The sequence below is a fragment of the Uranotaenia lowii genome, chromosome 3 (genome assembly GCF_029784155.1).
Source record: "Uranotaenia lowii strain MFRU-FL chromosome 3, ASM2978415v1, whole genome shotgun sequence".
NCBI classification, from domain to species: Eukaryota; Metazoa; Arthropoda; class Insecta; order Diptera; family Culicidae; genus Uranotaenia; species Uranotaenia lowii.
The window spans coordinates 16,640,101-16,662,020 of NC_073693.1; the positions used below are offsets into that span (position 1 = coordinate 16,640,101).

At 32.7% G+C, this 21,920-nt stretch overlaps 1 protein-coding gene across 9 annotated transcripts in view; it reads left to right on the forward strand.

Annotated features, from left to right (window-relative positions):
* Positions 1 to 21,920, forward strand: part of LOC129757875 (potassium voltage-gated channel subfamily H member 7-like) — a 505,815-nt gene that overhangs the window by 54,610 nt on the left and 429,285 nt on the right. For all 9 annotated transcript variants that reach the window (XM_055755238.1, XM_055755232.1, XM_055755237.1 and 6 more), the window contains exon 2: positions 10,942 to 12,134. In XM_055755238.1, coding sequence (XP_055611213.1) covers positions 12,059 to 12,134 — 76 coding nt within the window. In that variant the 5' untranslated portion in view covers positions 10,942 to 12,058. The remainder of the gene's footprint in view (positions 1 to 10,941; positions 12,135 to 21,920) is intronic.

A 21,920-nucleotide genomic window follows, 5' to 3' on the forward strand; every position in this document is an offset into this window, starting at 1 on the left:
CAAAAATTACAAAAATTACAAAAATTACAAAAATTACAAAAATTACAAAAATTACAAAAATTACAAAAATTACAAAAATTACAAAAATTACACAAATTACAAAAATGACAAAAATGACAAAAATGACAAAAATTACAAAAATTACAAAAATTACAAAAATTACAAAAATTACAAAAATTACAAAAATTACAAAAATTATAAAAATTACAAAAATTACAAAAATTACAAAAATTACAAAAATTACAAAAATTACAAAAATTACAAAAATTACAAAAATTACAAAAATTACAAAAATTACAAAAATTACAAAAATTACAAAAATTACAAAAATTACAAAAATTACAAAAATTACAAAAATTACAAAAATTACAAAAATTACAAAAATTACAATTTGGATGCATTATTGATTTCAAATTACAGCTTTGCACCACTTTCTACATTTCATGGGCCATGGTCTTTATTCGTTTTAAAAAATATATCTTTGTGTGCAACGTGTAGCTTCTAACTTCAGCTTTCTTGGACACTGAGTGGAATTTTTTTCTAGTATTCCGTATATGATCTACAGTCCGAAGCATGTTTTTCGAGTTTTCTATCTTAGACTTTGGACAACAGAAAACTGAAGTGCTGTAGGTGAATATTGTGTGAGAAACATATTGGATTTAAATCACGATGTTTCAAAAACTATAAATTTTGTATAAATCGGTTAAGAAACAAGAGAGACATAGTAGTTTTAGTCAGGATTGTCAAACTGATACTCCAGGAACTCTCATGGGTTAAAGTTTCTATGACGCACGGGAGTTAAAAACCATCATATTTACACAATACTACACAAAAAACACTTGAGACGAAAGAAGTGAAATCAAGCTATGGTTTAATTAGTCGAATCATAATTATAACCATGAGATATGAAAATAGACTTGGTTTCGCCACAGAAAAAAGAATTTATTTTCTGTTTATTTTGATCCACGCCATCATAAAGTGAGAAGAAAAAACTGCACGTTTGTCGTCAAAAATAAATTCATTCATGGAACGGGTGAAATTTCATTCAGTGTAGAATTGTCCCGCGGAAATGGGAGCAAAAAATTAATTCATTCTAGCGTTTGCCTCGCATTTGCGCCGATTTCAAAACAATTTGCATGCTTTAAGTCAGTTTTCGTGCCAATTTGTAATTTATTGATCTGGCAGTTTTTTTTTGCATACAGCTATCATCCTTTGGAAAAATTTCCATAAACGGATCGAAATATTATTTTGATTCGAATCCATCTGACACCTCCGTGCCTTCATGTATCTTCCATTGTAGCACGAATGATTGTAGTTTAAAATAAAACCACTCACAACTATCCTTGAACCCCTACCTTCTCCACAATTGAATTTCCCCAAATCCGGTGCTCGAGAAGCCCCCAAATCGGGAGCTGTTGAGAGAAATTAGTTTACCCTTCTCGAGTTGCCATAAATGCTTCCACTTTATGGACTGCGTCACCGATTTTGGAACCGGTGGCGGGGAGCGGGAAAAAAATTGCGATACATTCCATTCGGAATCGGGCAGACAATTTCAACTTTTCAATCGAAAACCGACCGGCCGATGCGGGGTTGGAAAAATTGCCGAAAACAACCCACTCACACCCAACAACCGTACAACCCATCAGGAGGACGTTGCTCGTCGTTATTTTGCAAACCAGGTTTTCATCATCAAATTTTCTGTTGTTTCGTTCGTTTTTCAACCCACTTAAGTATTAGCATAAAAAACATCACCCGTCCGAAAAATTGCAAACAATTCGCACCCGCAAACAGAAACGACGGGAAAATCAATGAACAGTAAAAAATGTTCGATTTCCGGACGTCCATCCGCGGTTTTGGCAGCTCCGGGTGCTGGATTTTTCGAGGGCTTTCCGGTTGTTTGGGAATCGATAGTGCTGTTTCGAAATCGAAAAACTCGTGTTGTGGTGGCGAGATGACGACGTGGGTGAGATTTTCCTCCCGAAAAACTTTGACTTGTTTTCGAGCGTAGGATGTGGTCCGATTCAGTCATTATTGAATTGATGGTTCTTGGTTGCTTTTTCAGAATCAAACTAAAACGAACAAAATTTTAACTCACGATATTATATTTTTTAAATGTGACCCAAAGATGCAACTTGGTTGAATTTGAAGATCCAAATACGGCAAATGCAATTCGAAATATGAATTCAACTACCGTAAGTTGAAATGATGTGAATAAAAATAGACAACGAAAATGCTGATGATCACACGAGATAACAATTTCCTTCAAACCGATAGACTTCAACACTCGACCAGTATAACTTGCATATGCCAGATCGTTACCTGTATTTAGTAAAATGTTATTACATGGAGAGGCTCAAGATGTGGGTTCAAGTCCTACCGGGAAACATGGCGAATTTTTTTTAAATATGTTTTTCAACATAAATTTTCTTCCTATCTGTTCACTGAAATTTCAAATTGCACAGTTTGCATCGTTTTCTCCACAAAATTTAAAATTATTTTCGTCAGCTAGTTTAAATTTAGAGTGCTTGCTAAACGAGCACATCTCGTTTTGTTCAGCATTTTTATCAAGTTCTTCTAAGCAAAGAGCAAAAATGTAGGTATGGGATGAGTATCTGTTATTTTAATAAACTGTAGGGGAGAGTGGGGTATCGTGGGCCACTTTTAATATCTCAGATGTGTGTTGAGACAAAAATCTCAAACCAATTGTCATCGTCGTCGCTTTGCGTGAGCATATGTTCCTATATGTTGTTGACTGAAATACGCATCATATGCTTCTTTTATTTATCAAGCTAAAAAAAGTTAGAAAAATTGCTTACATAATTAAAAAAACACCCGCTAATTTCATCGATGGGGAACCTAAAGTGCATAACAAAAATGTGCTCATACGCTTATGATCTTAGTTTTGTCATGATCTTTAACATGGAAAAGGAATTTTTGATGAAACATCAATAAGTCACACAAACGCAACCAATTTGCAAATCATACCTTGTGGGGAATCGTGGGCCACACATCTTGATTCACCTATATTTTTATGATTTTATACACTTTCAGAACATAAAATACGTTTTACCTATCTGTAAAGTATTCTTATGCCAAATGAAGAGTTATGAAAAATATTTTGTCCATCTTGTATAAGAAATTTTGCCAAAACGTTCGCGAGCCATTTTTTGGAATTTATGCGATCATACACAGCTCTCTTTTTTATTTCATCATCTGAAATTGCTTTAAAATAACGAAATGAATTAGGAAATCACAGTTTTGAGTCAACTCATAAACTTTGCATCTTATTTGGTCAATTTGGATTTGGTGGCCCACGATTCCCCACCATTTTTCAAAATCCAAAAACTATTGCTTTTTTTTTCAAAAAGTCAGAATTTGGGCAAAATAACTTATTAAAAAATTAAAAAAAATACCTTATGATACCTTGAAAATATAGAAAACCATACCATTTTTAATTTTCATTTTATCTTTTATAATAAAGAAGTTATGGAACAACGAAAAAAAGTGGCCCATGATTCCCCACTCTCCCATACAAATAACACGAATCTTTTATATGGTGATTGAAAGCTGAAAATTTTTACAAAAAGGCTTTTTTATGCTAACATGTTTTAAAGAAAATTTCAATAAATTTATTGATTGAAAATGCATATGTATAACCGATGAACCCTTGAAAAACACTTAAACTGCAAATTTCATTTGTTTTCTTATTTTCACTAATGTTCATTATGTTACGTTTCATGAAAAGCTGTAAAGTTGAATACAAATCTCGTCCTGTTAATAAGGTATCTTAATGTAAAAAAATATGTTTAGTGGCGAAATAACCGAAATATTGTTTTGACAAAAATCGGTGATAAAGTTTCGAATTTAGAAAAAAAAAAAACATTCCCGAAACCATCGTTTTCAGACATGTATAATAGACAATTGACAATTTAGTACCAACCTGACTTTGCTTTGGTGTTGTTTCGAATTATCCAAAAACAATCATTAGGGGAGAATGAGGATACTGGGGATACTTAATTCCTCAGTTATATCTCGAAACAGGAATGTCTAAAATAGATAAAATGATCTAGAAAAATTAGCCAAATAGAACAAAACAACAAACCTGTTATCTCAAAAAATTAAAAAAAAAACTATTTTTTAAGATATTGCACTTTGTTTGAAAAATCTAACAAAACGTGACTTGAAGATCTTTTTTTATGATTTTAAAATAATTCCCACACGAAAAAAATATAATAAAAATATTTATTCTAATATGTCAATCGTTAGAGTATAATATGAAAGAGATATATTATTCTACTGAATGGATGTTCATCATTGCTGATAGAGATGTACCGAACAGTGGTATTCGGCGAACGGCAGAATACCGAATAATGACCGTTTCAACTATTCGGCCAAACGAATATTCGGCCGAATATTCGGTCGAACAATCTGTTAAGTTTTCCTTAGAAATACAAAATCAATAATTTCAATTTTCTTCTAATTCTTCCATCTTAATGCTCCTCATGTTTTAAGTCGATTATTTTCAATCAGATGTATCTATAATCCATCAGATCTTCGCTTTGATTTTCAAAATTTCACCATTGGCTGAAAGGACTTCAAATAACTTGTCGCTTTTAGAACGTTTATCACCAAAGAGATTGGGTTCCTGTGAAATCTGCGACGAAACGTGTCAAAACAGGTGCCGAGCTATTTGAAACTGCTTATTTGATATCGAATTAAATATACGTCGATTCATTAGATGTCTCCCAAAATAGTTGCCAAAAAGAACGGTGATCTTCAACCATCCATACTTTCTACTACACGTATCCACACGGCTGGGTCTGGACATTTTTTTTAAACTCGAAAATTACTTGAAATTAACCTTTTTATTGAATCACAGCAGCAGTGTTTAAATCGTATCTTAGGATTAAACAAAAAAATCCTGTTTATTTTAAAATTTACTCTAAAAAATATTTAAAAAATTTTGAAGAGAAATTTGAGTTTTTTATTTGATTTTACAAATAATCTGAATAAACCCTTATAAAATCCGGAAAGTTTTTAAAATAACTGGCTATCCTGGTCAGCTATTATTTCTATCGAATTCTTTAATGGATTTATGGGCAAACCTGGATATATCAATAAAAATTTCGAATAACGACAATCAAAATATAAAGCTATCTACAGTGAAAGATACACGGATATATCTGAAATGATTAACTGAAACCATAAGTTTTTGATGGGTTTGGAGCTTTTTCAACATTACTTTTGCATATTTTAAAATATATCCAACATCAGTTGACAATTTTTTAAAATTCTCTTGTTGAAAAAATTAATATTCGGCCGAATACTTAGCTCAACTATTCGGTGATTCGGCTTAACGGCTTTTTGGCGGTATTCGGCGCCGAATTTTCGGCCGACCGAATATTCGGTACATCTCTAATTGCTAAGAACGAAATTATTAATATTAATTCAATGACTTATGTTAATCCAATAATATTCTGATAAAAAGGACTAAAAAAAAATGCTTTTATCTGAAAATTAAAAACTGCGCCTTTAATTATGCAATGAATATAGGGTAATAGACAAACTTTTAGAATTGTTTTTGTACGACAGTTATAAACTGTGAAACGAAAACTCAATGACCAAAACAGTAGATGGAACTTTTACCATAAGATTTCGCATGATTTTTGCCAAAGCTTAGGGCACCCTGATTAAAGGATCGAGTCTCCTTTAACTTTCAAAATATTCTTTAGTCCCACGAAATTGGTTCTAGATCATGTACGGGTACATGTTTTGATCTAACTTTTACAGCAAATCAACTTGAAATAACACGCTGTCAAAAAATGCAATAGACGGCATCTGCAAATTTTTCCCTAAAAGATATGATGAAAATAAGAAAAAGGGACCAAGTATCCCCATTCTCCCCTAAAGATGGTAGATATAAAGATACCAAACGCTTAACATCTTAATCTTAACAACAAGTTTGGCGTGACAAGGAATTTGAATACGAGAAAAGGTTATATGCTTATTTGATGCTCCTTCAATTGGGGATAAAGTTAGGAAATAGGGAAGCTCCTATACAATTATGTTGCATAAACACAGAACTTATTTAAAAAATGGAAACAAATATGACATGGGAAATCATTTGGGTACGAGAAACGGTTCTATGATTATTTGAAACACCACTCTTCTTTCAGGGAATACACAGAAAATAGAGAAGGGGTTACAAAACAATTTTGTTGGTTTAACTGGAGAAGTAATGAGGCAAATAGAATCAAATTTGACATGGGAAAGTATTTAAATATGAGATATATTCCTATGAATGTTAAAAACCCTTCTGACTTGCAGGTGATGAATCTATACCATTAAAACATGCATACATTAAACAAACATACGACAAAACTGACTCAGTAAAATTGAGCTAACCGCAATCAGATTAATCCATTGTGAAAAAACTTAAACTTAATCAGTATATGTATGTAATAAATATAATATAATGAATTTCGCGGCAAAGCTTTTCAATTCAAGGTCGCGGTACACCTGAAGTTAAAATGAAAATAAACATTCTTATTTTGTTAATAACCCAAAAAAGTTAAACGTTTCAGATATCTAATATGGTGGAATCGATGGGAAACAGTGAAATGCTGAATTTTGAGCCGGTCTCAGTATTAAAAACTTCTTAAAAATGTTTTATTTCGATTCCCGTTATATGATAAAAACTCCGCGGTGAAAATCAGAGGAATTGAAATCCAAACATTTTTGGATGTTTTAAAATCTTCTTTTAACTATTCCTCATGGGTTCCACAATGTTACAAAACAAAATTCTGTTTTTTTTAGTTATTGGTGAAAAAAGATTCTTAATTTTCAATTTCACTTATTGTGTACCGCGACCTTTACTCTGTTAAATTAAATTTGTACATAGACATTCGAAACGTTTACCTAAAATTCATACTACATTTGTCTAAACATTCAGGACTGCAGGAAAATAAGTAAGAAAAAATTATAAAACATGTTATTTTTGATTACCTGAACTTTCGTGTTCAATTCAGAAGAAATTTATTTCGTTATTTATTTTGCAAATTTTGAGTGTTCCTTAAAGTGTAACAATCAGGCTGAAAACGAAAATTTAAAATCAAAGGCGTCACATTGAAAGTTGGATATTATGCAATTATTTGCAGTCACAAAAGCGGTAGGCGTCTAGCATAAAACATTCTACTGATTTAAATACTTATTTGAGATGTCGCATTAATTTCACAATCCATTGGTACTTTTAAATAAAATTTTGTGTGTATTTTGTGAACACACACATATATGATCTCACATATATGAACTTCATGTTTCTTTGAAGAGATAAAATTTTAACTTAACACTAAGGCGTACATCCTTCAAGGATACGATGGATAGTATCTTACAAATGATAAAACCACGAGCCCACAGAAAGAGTCATGGCCGTAGAAACGGGGGGTGTTTTAGGGGTTAAACCCCGTCCCCCCTCCGCCATGAGGGTCCAAAAATGTCAAGCAAAATGTTCTTTTCTAAACTCTAAATTTTAAATTCATAATAGAATTTCGATGAACGACCCAAGTTAATCAAGAGTAACAATCTCGACTCAGAATTAAGACCAAAACCTCGAATCTTATTCCAGGTCCTCAATTCTGCTATAGATTTTCAAAAATTTTCTCACTTGTTGATAGAATCTTAAAGACTGTCCTCGAAAAACGCTATCCAAAGTTATTCACATAAAAAGTTGGTGCATAAATTTCGGGAATAGTCCTTATATAGTCTTCAATATCGAATTTTCAATAAGATTAGACTCGGTAAGGTTGGCTGACTGCCCGAATACAATACAAAGAAAAATTCAAACTGCGTGATAACAAGTTCGTATTTTGCGTCCAAAACGATTTTTTTAACAAAGCTTATCCAAATCAACTGGCTGATGTGTTTCAATGAAAACAAACAACTATTCAAGTATTTTCTTCTTAATTTTGAATGAAGAATTCCTTGCTTTGTCCGGATATTGCCCAGATTTTGGGTTGTAAACTTGGAAATCGTGTGCCCGGATTTTGCAAGGTTTTTATATAAAATAGCCCAGATTTTCCCTGCTCGGATGTTACCCGTGACCGAATTGTGGAATCTGAATCCAGTTTATAGTTCTCGATTTTCAGTTTGGTTCATCATTGGGACAAAATAATGATCCCAATCTTGGTTTTGCATTTAAAACCAAAATAAGATTCATTTGACATGTTCGAAACTCATCATTCCGGAATAATAAAAAAAATATTTAAAATAAACCATTTTTAAAATTTGGTTTTGAAATTTTTACTCTTAATTCTTATGCCGAAGTGAATCTTTCACAATTCCATAATGGTGATCCAGAAACGAAATATTAGAGATTCATCATTCGGAATTTTCAGTCAGGATAGGAATTCAAAATTTGTATTCAGGTTCAAAATCTAATCTAAGTTTCAATTTTTCACAGGATTTCAATGCTGAAATAAATTATAAATGATAATTTAATGTTTTTAAATTACTTGAACTGCATCTTCCGGTTCAGGAAATATATTTTATTTGTTTGTTGTTCAACATTATTTATATTATAGATACTTAAAAAAAAAAGTTTAAACTGAAATCTGAATGTATCGAGTTTACAAGAGTTAAAAATAAATCTAGTTTGAACCCCAAATAAGTTTCTTTTTCAATTAAAGCCTTCAAGATCCCTTTTCACATTAAGGACTTTTTTCCGAAAGTAATGATTTGAAATGAATAACTATTAATATATAAGAACTAACCCGAATAATGAGATACTATTAGTATCACTTTTTTTACCTATTCTTTATGTATGCAATTTCCAAGCAAAAGTGTTCTAAGAAAAATTGTGTCACCAAAACCCCCCCCTATGAGGCAGTTCTTCCAACGGTCCTGGAAAGAGTACTATGTATGCCGTGACTGAGACTCGATCTAATGACCGCTGCCTTAGAACACTATCGCTATCCTCTAGACCACGGTTGACGGCAAAATTTACAACTATTGTTGAATAAAAATTTGAGTGTATTTTGTGCTAACATATAGATTATACAATATACCGTCAACTGGGGCAACATGCAACAATTTTCAACTTCAATGGCTTCTAAAAAACTTCACTATGTTCACAGTTAATCGTATCCTTTATGCATCAAAAGTTTTAAGGATGCTGGGGCATCAAATTGGCGTAGTTAAAAAAATTATAGGTTTCCTCAGTTATTTTTAATTTTCTAAAAACATGCGATTTTCACACTCCTTAGAAAATGGGGTAACTTGCAACAAACTTTGTTTTTAATGAAAAATCTTATGAACACGTAAGAAAATTCATAGTTTTTAATATATTTGCGATGCCTTAAAGACCATTACGCATGACAACACCAATTGCAGTAGTTTTTGGGTCTGTAAAAACAAATTTTCACATTTTTTTCTGAAAATAAGGATGCTGCATACATTTAGGGGTTAAATAATGCTACGAAAAATTCTACAAGCTGAAATCATGAAAATAAATGTTTGGATGAATGAAATTTAAATGTTTACAAACGCGTGATGCAAATCATTCATATTCCAGCACATGGAAACGAGATTTACAAGGTATTTCTTTGATTTGCATTTTGTTGCATTCAACCCCAGACACCTAACTGAATTTTAAAAATATTCATTTAAAAAAATTGGGTGATTGTTCGAAAAATATATTTACACCAACAATGTTGGTTTAACATGAGGAAACCTGTAAAAAGTTTGTAGGTAATTTTATCAAGCCGATCCGTCATACTAGGTAAAGTTTTTTTCGGCATAAAAAAATGTTAAAATTTGTACATTTATTGCTCGATTTTTCAAATTTTACATAAAAAAAAAAAACTTAAGACAACTAGCTTAAGATGCGAGAAATTATGTCATCATCATTTTGTTATCATTAAAAGATAAATTTATTACAATACATTAAATTAAAAATTGATTCAATGTAGTGTTATATAAATGTTGCATCGAACCCCGCTGTTGCATGATGCCCCGTTTGACGGTAATTATTTATAATTTTTAAAATTTATATAATATGGCATCAGTCAGTTTTTGTGTAGTTTTTGTCATTTTTATCAGTGTCATTGTTTTTCTGTCATTTTAGTCATTTTTGTCATTTTGGTCATTTTTGTCATTTTTGTCATTTTTGTCATTTTTGTCATTTTTGTCATTTTTGTCATTTTTGTCATTTTTGTCATTTTTGTCATTTTTGTCATTTTTGTCATTTTTGTCATTTTTGTCATTTTTGTCATTTTTGTCATTTTTGTCATTTTTGTCATTTTTGTCATTTTTGTCATTTTTGTCATTTTTGTCATTTTTGTCATTTTTGTCATTTTTGTCATTTTTGTCATTTTTGTCATTTTTGTCATTTTTGTCATTTTTGTCATTTTTGTCATTTTTGTCATTTTTGTCATTTTTGTCATTTTTGTCATTTTTGTCATTTTTGTCATTTTTGTCATTTTTGTCATTTTTGCCATTTTTGTCATTTTTGTCATTTTTGTCATTTTTGTCATTTTTGTCATTTTTGTCATTTTTGTCATTTTTGTCATTTTTGTCATTTTTGTCATTTTTGTCATTTTTGTCATTTTTGTCATTTTTGTCATTTTTGTCATTTTTGTCATTTTTGTCATTTTTGTCATTTTTGTCATTTTTGTCATTTTTGTCATTTTTGTCATTTTTGTCATTTTTGTCATTTTTGTTTGAATATGAGAAATATTCTGATTTTTTTTGCAGTTATTTCAAAAGGCACTTTCAAATGAACTCAAATGAATTTGTTGAAGATTGTTTCTCTTTTTCCTGATTCATTTTTTTACATTCACTTGATTTAAAACATTGTGTCATTCTACTTAAGAGTTTGAAAATATATTTGAGTTTTTCTTAGGTAAAAAGTATTAATTATAACTTTTTTCATTCTTATCTTTCCAGTAACCGTCGCCTGAGCTAAGTTTTAATGAACAACAAAACACTCGCTTTATCGGCTGATAACCATCTTTCGACACCCAAGGTTCGAAAAATAAACTCAAAATGCCAACGAAGGTTCTGAAGCTGGAATAACTTTTTGGAGAAATCACCACTTCTGTAAATGCCGAAGAAAGATGCAGCAGCAGCAGAAACTGCGAAGTCTAAATGGATTAAGCTGATGGGACCGTGATGGGTTCTTCTAAGGAAGATGTTTATCATCTGCTGGAGGCAAAAGATAGCCCTGATTCTTCTGAGGTGTAAAAGCTAAACAATGCATCAAACTTGAAGAAACTTCGACGGTGGAAAATTACTAGCTGGTGTTGTTGAAGAAAAGTGGGTTAAGAAGTTTGAGTGGAAAAAAGTGAATGGAAAAGTGTGGCTTCAGAAATATTTGCCTTAGAGTGAATCGGAGCCAGTGTTAGTGACAGTAAATGAAGCAAAATGAAAGGAATAGCTTGATAGTTAACGAAAAACTACCGGCGGAGAGAGACTGGAAGGAAATCGTCTTTGTATATATGTGATGAAAAGTGGATCGTCAAACGCTAACGAGTGTAGGGAATATTTGAAGTAATAATAGAAATAAAAAGTTGTATCGTTGCCTTTTACCAATAAAATCTTCGTAGAAAAATTAAGTAGCTCTTATACAAATTCGCAAGTAAAATAAAAATCGCCGATTATTACCTAGTCGATAGTGCATTAGGATTAGAGTATCAAGCAAATACGAAAAAATAGCATTTATCTTTCAAAGTTTCTTCTTTCAAAAAGATTTAACCTTAGTGATATTTAGTGCATCCTAATTTAAATTTAAAAAAAATTAGTGCCGTAAATCGAAATTTAGTCTATTACATAGCTCCAGAATCAATCGTAAAACCCAGTCTCAAATAGTGCATAATCCAAACGCCATCAATTGCTGAACAAAGGATAACAGCACATCCCCCCCTACTCGCAATAAAAAAAAGGAAGGAAGGAAGGAGAAAATAAACCAAAACAAGGATAACACAAACCGTTCCAAACAAAAGCGGAAACTTCTCGAAAGGGCGTAAATAAAACCAGTTGAACGAGAAATCCTCCAGCGTCAAAGATGCCAGTCAGACGAGGACACGTCGCCCCCAAGACGACGCTCATCGAAACGATAATCAGGAAATTCGATACGCATAGTAAGTGATTGAACTTCTGTTGTAGCCTATAGTATAGACTGTTATTTTCACGCCTCATTTTCACCAGTCCTTTATTTTATTTTCCTGTGTGACAACTTGTGAGAAAACAATTTCATTCAGCTAAATAATGACGATGATAGATTGACCCTTCTGGCTTTTGACGATTCGGCTGAAGGATATCGAGGAAGGTGTCCCTCCCCTCTTAGCCCATCAAATTCCTGGGACACTTATTTGTTTTTCCCATTCATTGAATCTTACCCTCCCTCATCCATCCACCCCTTTTTCAGTAAGGAATCTCGAGGCAAGCGGAAAATGTCCTTGTCGATGATTGCCACCATTGTTGGACCATTCATTCAATTGGAGGACCCTCCCAAGAAAGGTGGGAAGGAGAGGGCGGGTCACGACTAGCTCATGATGACTGTTCAATTATTCATTAGAGGAGAAAGCTGAGTTTGGTGTAGGTGTGATTTTTTCCGCTCCGGTTCGGCTGCTCGATTAAATTGGTGTGAGCATTATCCAATTATACTCACTCACTCACTCAGTCTCGGCTCGGGTCCTAGATTTCTAGCTCGTTTTACTACTCGCCTTCGGGCTTTTCCTTGGAATGTTTCAAAGACCAGATGGTGTTGTCCAATCTATACCGATTCGAAACAATTTCCGGCGGATTTTGTTGGATGAGAAAATCAATTTGTTGAGAAAATCCTCCGTTTAGAGCTGGTCTGGAGAAAGCAAAAATTGGATAAACTTAAACGTTTGAAAATCTAAGCCAGGGAGAATTCTTTCGACCTAAAGCGCAGTACATCTTGTGAAATTAAATTAAGCTTTATAAACGCCTTTGAAGAAACATCAACTTTGGATTGTTGGTGAATTTTTGTAACGTTTGTTTTTTATGATGAAGTTGTGCACTATAAATCAGGATGTTCTAAAATTTGGTTTTAAACATGCTACTTACTGATGATTCCAACAAGTGTTTTAATGATTATATTATTTGAAAAATATCTATGATAAAGTTTTTTTCCCTTAAGACAAGCATTCTAAAGATTTCCGGTATTTTTTATATATTTTTCAAACAATACTATACTTTTGAACATGTTTCAAAGTTGCAGAAATCACTTTTAAAAAATCTATGTATACTTTTAAAGATTTCTGATGAAATAGAAGCATATTTTTGAAAAATCACATATATTGTATTATTCTTTAAATTCATTAGAAAAAATTGATAAATTCTAGTATAGAAATATATTTCAAGCATGCTTTTGTCCAATTTGTTTCAATTTATTGAAAATTTGGATTAGTTTTGCGTCAACTCCAAGCGACAAAAGAAAGAATTAAATTTTTGTTCCGCCGAATCAACTCAGAAAAATTCATTATTCTCCAAAAAATCAGAAAACTATGGTAATTCATAGTTTTTTAGTTAAATTTAAAAACGCCGATTTGTGAATATGTTTATGGTCCAACCAAAGAAATGGCAAAACAGATTTGTTAACTGAATTGTCGTCCCAAAAAGTTATTTAAGTGCGAACCCGATCAGAAGACCACATCAAAATTACAACTCAAACCCATCTCAATAAGATATTATTATATTATTCAGATATAGCTTTGATATCGAAATCTTCGTTATAGTCCTTATCTCATTTGATACAAACAGTTATTTAGTCTCAGTTTGCTTGCATGGAAACCTTTTATTGGAACTTTGAAGCTCTTATCCCGATCAGAAGAGAAAAAAAATTATATCAAGATGAGATATTTTGATACTCAATTTTGTTCCTATCAAAATAAGATATAGGTAACATATGCATGCAAGACTTATATTTTTGCATTTTTTGGTGGTCTAAATCCTATCTGGTTGAGATATAACCTTTATATAATGCTAGCAATCCTACGAGTACTAAATTATAGCTCATTTTGATAGGATAAAATTGAATATCAAAATATCTCTTCCTGATATAATTTCGTTTTTCTCTTCTGATCGGGATACTATACCCGTGATATATGAGGCCCTTAGAGCTAAAGAGTTATACGTGCATCAAAGCTGTTTTCGAGAAAACGCGCTTCAAAGTTCTCTTTTTTCTCGTTTTTCATACATTTTTCAGAAATTTGTATCCTTCGTTCGATTGGAAAAGGCTATGATGGAAATTTTTCATAAATCTAAAAAATTCACCAAGTAAAGAAATAAATGAAATTCCTCAAAATGACAAAATCAATCGACAAAAATTACAAATTTGACGAAATTTACTGAAATGACAAAAACTAACCATACTTTCAAAACTGACAGAACTAACATAATGAACCAATTGAAAAAAATGCCAAAAAGACAAAAATGATAAAATTTACAAATTTGACAAAATTGAAATCATTGAAAAAAATAATGACGAATTGAATGAAAATGCCAAATTGAATAAATGGGAAAAAACAAAAACTATATAAATAAATGTGTGAATTTTGTAAATTTTCAAAATTTTGTCAGTTTAGCATATTTTGACAGTTTTTGACATGACTGGTAAAAACTATTAAATTGAAAACATTACTAATTTGTCAAAAATGCCAAAATGAGTTGAACTTATTGACAAAATTTCTAAAATTAGCATAATAATAAAAACTTTCAAAAATTTACTGTTAATTTGACCGATTATTGGACCCTAGATTACCGAAACGTTTTTAACTCGAGTGATTGTAATTTTACCCAATTATGTTTTCAATATACTCGATTTCATTCCTTCAGAGGTCAATCTGGATAAAGGTTAAATTATTTGAAACACATGGTAGGGCATCTTTTTTTTTTAAATTGTATTCTTTATTCTTATTTTTAAGTTACCATATGCTGTATGTTCGGAGGTATTAAAAGGCTGCTTCCGAGAGAAAGTAACATAGAAGAATGCTCCCATGTATGTTGTTAGACTAAAATTATAAACTTCTGGACGTTTATTTATTTACTACTAGCTGACCCGGTGTGCTTTGCTACACATTCCAAAAATAAATGTAATTTGTAAAAATTCATTCAAATTTAGATTTTTGTAAGCATTTTTTTAAGTCAACCATCATAGTTCAAATCCAACAACTTTGAAATGAGAGCTGAAGTTGGAGTTCCGAATTGCAATTCAAAGATTGTATATATTATTTACTAAAACTTGATCTTTTAATTTGTTTTTCAAGATCTGAAATTTGTACTCTGTTTTTAAAGCTACATAATGACTTAAATAATGTTAAAATTTATAGATTTTTCACCCTTTTTCCAAAGTGGAAAGTTACGAACTTCCATAAAAACATTTGTAACATCTTTTTTTGAGGTATGCCAAATATCCGTACGCAAAAAACCCTCTGATAAAATGTGGTCCCTTCTTTGAAAAGCTCTTTATCTTAAACTTACATGAGAGCTCCCCCATCTTTTCCAATTTTGTCCCCCACTGCTTGAAGAAGGTAGGCTGATTAACCCGGCTCGAGTTTACATAAATTTCTGATTGAAAGAAAAAGATTCGCATTGTACTTTATCGAGAAAAGCTATAGAAATTTGAACAAAAAACGATGAAAAGGTTTTTTAATGATCATTTTCAAACAGCTTTTTTCAGCATCCTCGCCCTTCGAAGCATTATGAATATCTATCTTTGAATATCTATCCTTTTTGCGCCAAAATTATGTTAAAAAATGTTTCGCCATATGCCAAACTCGTGAACATGAGACATATCAGCTTGAAGTTTTCCCAAAGAGCACCTGTCATTGTATGAAAATTATCGATTTTATACAGTGCCAATTTCTGATTTTCTAATAAATTTTTTAAAGCAAAAAATATAAATATTAAAAAAAATCAGTTGCATAACTGAATAAATTCTCAGCGTTTTTTAATTTCTCTTTAAAAGTCAAATTTTCAAAAATGTTGGCAAAAACAATATCTTAGTTATCATTTGTCCCGTATATTGGGGCAAGTGTAAATGCAAAGTTTATTTTCAGATGCGTAAGAGTAATTGCTTTAAAATTGATTTAATACGTACTTCGGTTTGTTTGTTTTATCAAGTTTCATTGATATATGGATATATCTACAGTATTCCTGCAGTATAAATTTATGTTTGTTACTCCACTTTTAACGAATGCTGTTCAAAGCAAATGACCTTCATTACAAAGACAATTACAAATTTTTAATACCCATTTGCGTTTCAACATTCAGAATACCCCTTCTAGTCGATCCAACATATTGAATCATTTTGAAGATGAATTTTTTAAAAGTTCAACGTTTGCCCTTGCCCCACCGTGTAAGATGACAGGAGGAAATATTATTTTTAACACTTTAAGGGTATACTAAAAATTTCTTATAAAAATTTTGCTTCCAGTTGAATATCAGTCTCTCACTCTAAAGTCTCACTTTTCAAAAAAGAAGCGAATCAAAAGTCTCTTTTATGCAGCCATGTAACAAAAAAACACTTTTCATGTTAAATACGTACTTGAATTGATATGTAAGCAAAAAGTACGATGTTTTTTTTTCAGAATTATTTAGAAGCAGAAGCTCCCGTTTTCATTTCTTAATTCGTTTCAGTTGTGTATTTGGGCCGAAGTAAAAATTTCTAGAAGAAAACATAATTTTTTATTTTTTTGTAACAGAGAAAAGTTGAACGTTTGAACATGCTCTAGTCTTCCTTGAATTAAAATTCTGTCGGAAAATGAATTCCCTCACTTTTTATCAATAAAAATAAGTTTATTTCACTGATACCTTTCACTTATGCACACGTCAGTCCTATCTTATCCAATTTGAAGAAAAGGCTCTTGATCAGTTCATGTGTCGGATCCGATTTTTTTTATCTTCTTCAAATTTAAATGGCGCTTGATAAAACTTGTTCATGTTCAACAAAATGTTTCCGATCTATCTCTGTAGAAAACATCTTATTCATATTTCTGTTATCAATATGATTCTAAAATAACCTTGTAGGTAAAATGGGTTAAAAATTGTATGTTAATTCTTTACTTTCTGTATTTTTTTTTTCAATTTTCCGCAAAGTGTCATACCATTATTTCATTAGCATCAGAACTAAATTTATATTTTTTATACAACAATTGCTGATTCGATTGATAAAATACCAATCCGTGTCACATCTAGGCGTCATTTATTTCCACGTGTTGTGTACAATTAAGCAAGAAAAAACATATCTAGGTTGCATATCGCCCCCACGTGCATAAGGTAATTGGTTGAGAAACAGGCGCCTAATTGTTAAATTTTTCCAGCGATCAACGAACAGTATGCTTTTGTTACTATCCACTTGCGACGACGTTTACTTGACCACAGAGACGAAAAACAAACCGCTCAAAGAAAAGAAAATCTCTAAAAATGGATTCAATGACTTTTCAATTTCAGATTTTTGCAAAAATAATGTATACCTATGTTTTATTCGATCGGCAAAATGTCAATCTGGATCACATCTAGGCGTCATTCATAACCATGTGCTGTACAAATGAGCTAGGAATCAAGTAGAAAAAAATCACATCAAGGCTTCATATCGCCATCCCTTGCATTGAAAATATGCTTGGTTGAGAAATACGCGCCAAAATATTCCACTGATCAGTATGCTATGTCGTGGTTACTATCCTCTCACGACGTTGGCTCGCGACGCCTCGACCTTGGAGACGAAAAACAAACCGCCCAAAGGAAAAAAAATCTCAAGAAAATGGATGTCATGACTTTAGTTTGTTTCGAAAAACTACAAATTTTGTATGGAAGCCCTCCCTCCCTTAAGTCGGAGCGGTTTGTAACTATTATAGAAACCATCCCCGGCCCCAAAAACCCTCAGATGCCAAGTTTCACGATGATCGGTTCAGTAGTTTCCGAGTCTATAGGGAACAGACAGACAGACAAACATTCATTTTTATATATATAGAAGATGTATTTTTGAGAGCTGTGATTTTAGTTTGAAACACAACAGAATTTTTTTTCTAGAATTCATACCATAGCTCAGAAAACGTGAATCTAAATCTAATATCTTAATGAATGAAATAAATGAAATAACATTTGATTCAAAAAACAATTTTTAGATGGAAATATTTACAATTAAAGTTTCTGTTATAAAATTAAAATTAAAAAAAAAAAAAGATGTTCTGGCACCCCTGGTAACGATAAATTTTGAAGTCGTGCTTTGTCAGTGACAGATGATAGGATCGAAAACGAGATTATATTAGGCCCGTTCAATAGCCAATTGAAATTGGTTTCAATCGATTTCGATTGGTAAATCGTTGTTCACTCAGCCAATGTTTTGGTCGAAACTAATCCAATTGACGTTCAATGAAGCCAATCGGAATCGATCGAAACCAATCGAAATCGATCAAGCCCGAGAGCAGGATTCGTTTCTATCGGTTTCTATCGCACTAACCCGCATAGCAGAAAACCATACTATGAATCTTTCGAATTATTCGGTTCTGATTACATTAATAGTTAGAATTTCTTTAGGGTCATCGCTAATGTGCCTTCGCTAGAAACGAGTAAAAACTATTTCTAAAAGATACGATTAATCTTTCAAGAAACTAAATGAGTAATTTAGCAACGCGCCGATAAGATAAAATATTGTTCCTGGAAGATAAAACTAATAATCATGAAATAAAATTGATTATTTTAGCAACGCGCCCAAAATTTTTCTGCTGTCATATCACACGTGGCCGAATTTGTGCCGCAAAAAATTCTCTCCCGTTACAGTTTTCGTAAATATAACTGTTTTAAGCCGGTCTGGCAGCCAACAGCACCGGTTCCGACGTAGCAAGGGATCAGTAGCCGGCAGCGCCGGTTCCGGTTGTGCGAGGGTGAGTACACCGACTTATTTATTGTTAGTAACTAATTTTTCAAAATATGAATAATTTTATTTCAGGCGCAGGTAGACGGGTGTCTCGCAGGCCTGAATTCTTAGGCAAAGTCGATGAAACGTTGCTGGCTGGAGAGCAGCGGTCAAAGGCGTCTCTAAAATCATGGAGCAGACAAAAAAATGGAGCTGGAGGACAAAACCTGGCAGAATCACTCGACTGCTCCAAACCTGAAATTTCGGTTGTGAAAGTTATATGTGTCAGTTATATGTGAACAACAATATTCTGTGAAAAATGTTTAATAAACAGTTGTGAAAAAATCCTGATGTTTTGAATTTATTCGGAATATTAATAATCGAAGATAGAAGGTACCTTTTATAATTTTTAATTGTTGAAAGATCTTTAGAAGATCAGCTGTACCGTCAGCAAAATATGAAATTGAAGATTAAATAACGATAAAATCTATCGTTTAGTTACAATTTTGATAAAGAAAAAAGCAAACAAAATGAATGGTTACTCTACTTAACGACCCGTTCGCTGTATCGTAAAGTGCGCCCAAACGATTCCATCTCATGGAAAAAAGACTACCTTAATCGTACATTAATAATCCAAAACTATAAAGCTAATCTTTCGTGTGTCTTAGGAAGAAGATAATGACAATCGTTATTTTATAATACTGATTTATGCGGGAACACAAATGCAGTTGTTTACTGTCAAAAAACAGCTGATTCGGTGTGTTGTGAAAAATTATTTGAATTCGGTGTCATTCGGTGCGGTGTTCTCTGTCGGGTGCTGAGTCAGTGGTGCTGTGTCATTTGTGCTGAGTCGGTGGTGCTGTTACAGTCGTGCTGAGTCGGTGGAGCTGTGCCTGTCGTGCTGTGTCAGTGGTGTTGTGCCAATCGTGCAGAGTGGAGTTTTGGAATGGTGTCTGGCTGGACTGCACAGGTAGTGCTAGTTAAAGTGGTGTCGGTGGTGTCGGTCGATGTGGCATTGGCGGTGCTGTGCCAGAGGTGCTGTGTCAGTGATGTGGTGTCAGTAGCATCTTTCAGTGTTGCACCGAAGCAAATGTGAAATTTTATGAAATAAGTTTAAAATAATAATAAATAAATGTTACATATTTTGAACAATAGAAAAAATGTATTTTTTTCACGATATTCCCATGGAGTATGGTGTTGTTGACACGGAAGAGACTATATTCGCATTGTTATTCCTCTGAGCTTTCTATTTCCACCTAGATTTAATTCTGCCAGGGTTGAGTAAACCGCCTTTTCGAATTCTGAACGAAGCTGATAAATAAATTACATCTGAAAACACTGCGCCTACGCGTTAGTATTTCTGAATGGCTGTTCAATCAACAGCCTAATAGAAATCGATCGAAGTCAATTGGAAAAACAGCTGATCAACTGTCAATCCATTTCAATTGATTTCGATTGGGTTTCGTTGAACACACCTATTGTTTACTGAAAATCGGAAGTTAGAATACGTCACGTGAAACAGCAGAGGCAAAGTTAAAACGTGTTGTGAACTTTTTGGCAGATTTTTATTAATTTTCATTAATCGAAGAGGTATTTTTCACATTATTACCAAGTAAATTGGATGAACTAACATTCATGCTAACTATTTAGATCTTTCGCTTTGAAAGCACCACCATCTGTACACAGGAATACAGAAAACCTTTGCGCAGAAATACAGGTTAGAAATACATATTGTAATAAATAAGCTTTACCAGATCTTTACAATTAGCTAAATATATTCCACAGTCAGGGCCTGTCGCTAACCGGCAGAAATAGGGTGAATCGGATGACACTGTTTGTTCGTATGTAACACAAATGTAAGCCCAGTTAGTTTGCCTATCGAACGGAACTAATTATTAAAATCTATTTTTAGCTTTGAGCTGCAAACATTAAAAGGCTGCTTCCGAGATTTTAAAAACCATCCGAACCTCCGAACACTGTAACTTCAAAAATATTTCACTGAGAATAATCTAGTTTCAAAACATTTCATAGAAAAAATCTAAAATAAGTTACAAATAAAGTTTTTTATATACAAATCATGATAATTTTTAAATACGTTTATCTGATAAACAATTTTAAATTTTTACATTTTTAAATAGTTTTGGATTTAGTGCGTTAGAAATTCTTTAATCATAATTTTATTATTCAGAATTGGGAAAACTTTGATTTATTTATGATTTTGTGTAATATGTATCCACATATAAGCAAAGCTAAGATCCACTGTCAAGTGTATTAAATAGGGCTTTTTTCTAGTTTATTGTTTATTGTATAAGAATCATCGGATTAAATTTAGATCCTAATGATAACTTAATTATACGTTACATAAAAAATTAAAATAAATCTAAGTTTCTCTTGACTTGTTCAATATGTTTCTACGGAAAACATTTCTCAGAACGCCAAAGTCAAAGTACTCCGAAAAACGGTTGAAGGTTTTCAGGATGCCTATAAGAGCGCTGTTAGTCCCATAGTTATTCAGCCGAACGGGAGCGTAAATTCTGCAGATTCTGGTTTCTCAATCCTCGCGGTCGCACGTTGAGAGGAATAGCTTCCTGCAGCAAGGGACAGCCAATCCTCGATGTAAGACGATCTGCAACGATCAAAGTACGTGAAGCGTTTCTTCGGACTTGAAGCGTGTCTAAGTCTATCAGCCGGCAACGATTCTCATAACTGGGCAAACGAAAAGGATCTTGCCAGTTCAAATGTCGAAGGGCATATCGCATGAAGCGCCGCGGGATAGCCTCGATTCGTTCAACTCCATTTTGGTAAAAAGGGCACCGGACAGCAGAAGCATACTCAAGAACGGAACGGACTCTGCTACAACATAAGCTTTTTAAGCAGTACACATCTTTGAATTCTTTAGCCACACGAAACAAGAAACCAAAATTTCTGGAGGCTTTGTCTACAACGTAGTTCGTGTGAGTCTTAAACTCAAGCCGTTGATCGAGAATAATACCCAGAGCATTGATTTGGTCAACCCGGGAGATTATTTTATCCCCGAGAATGT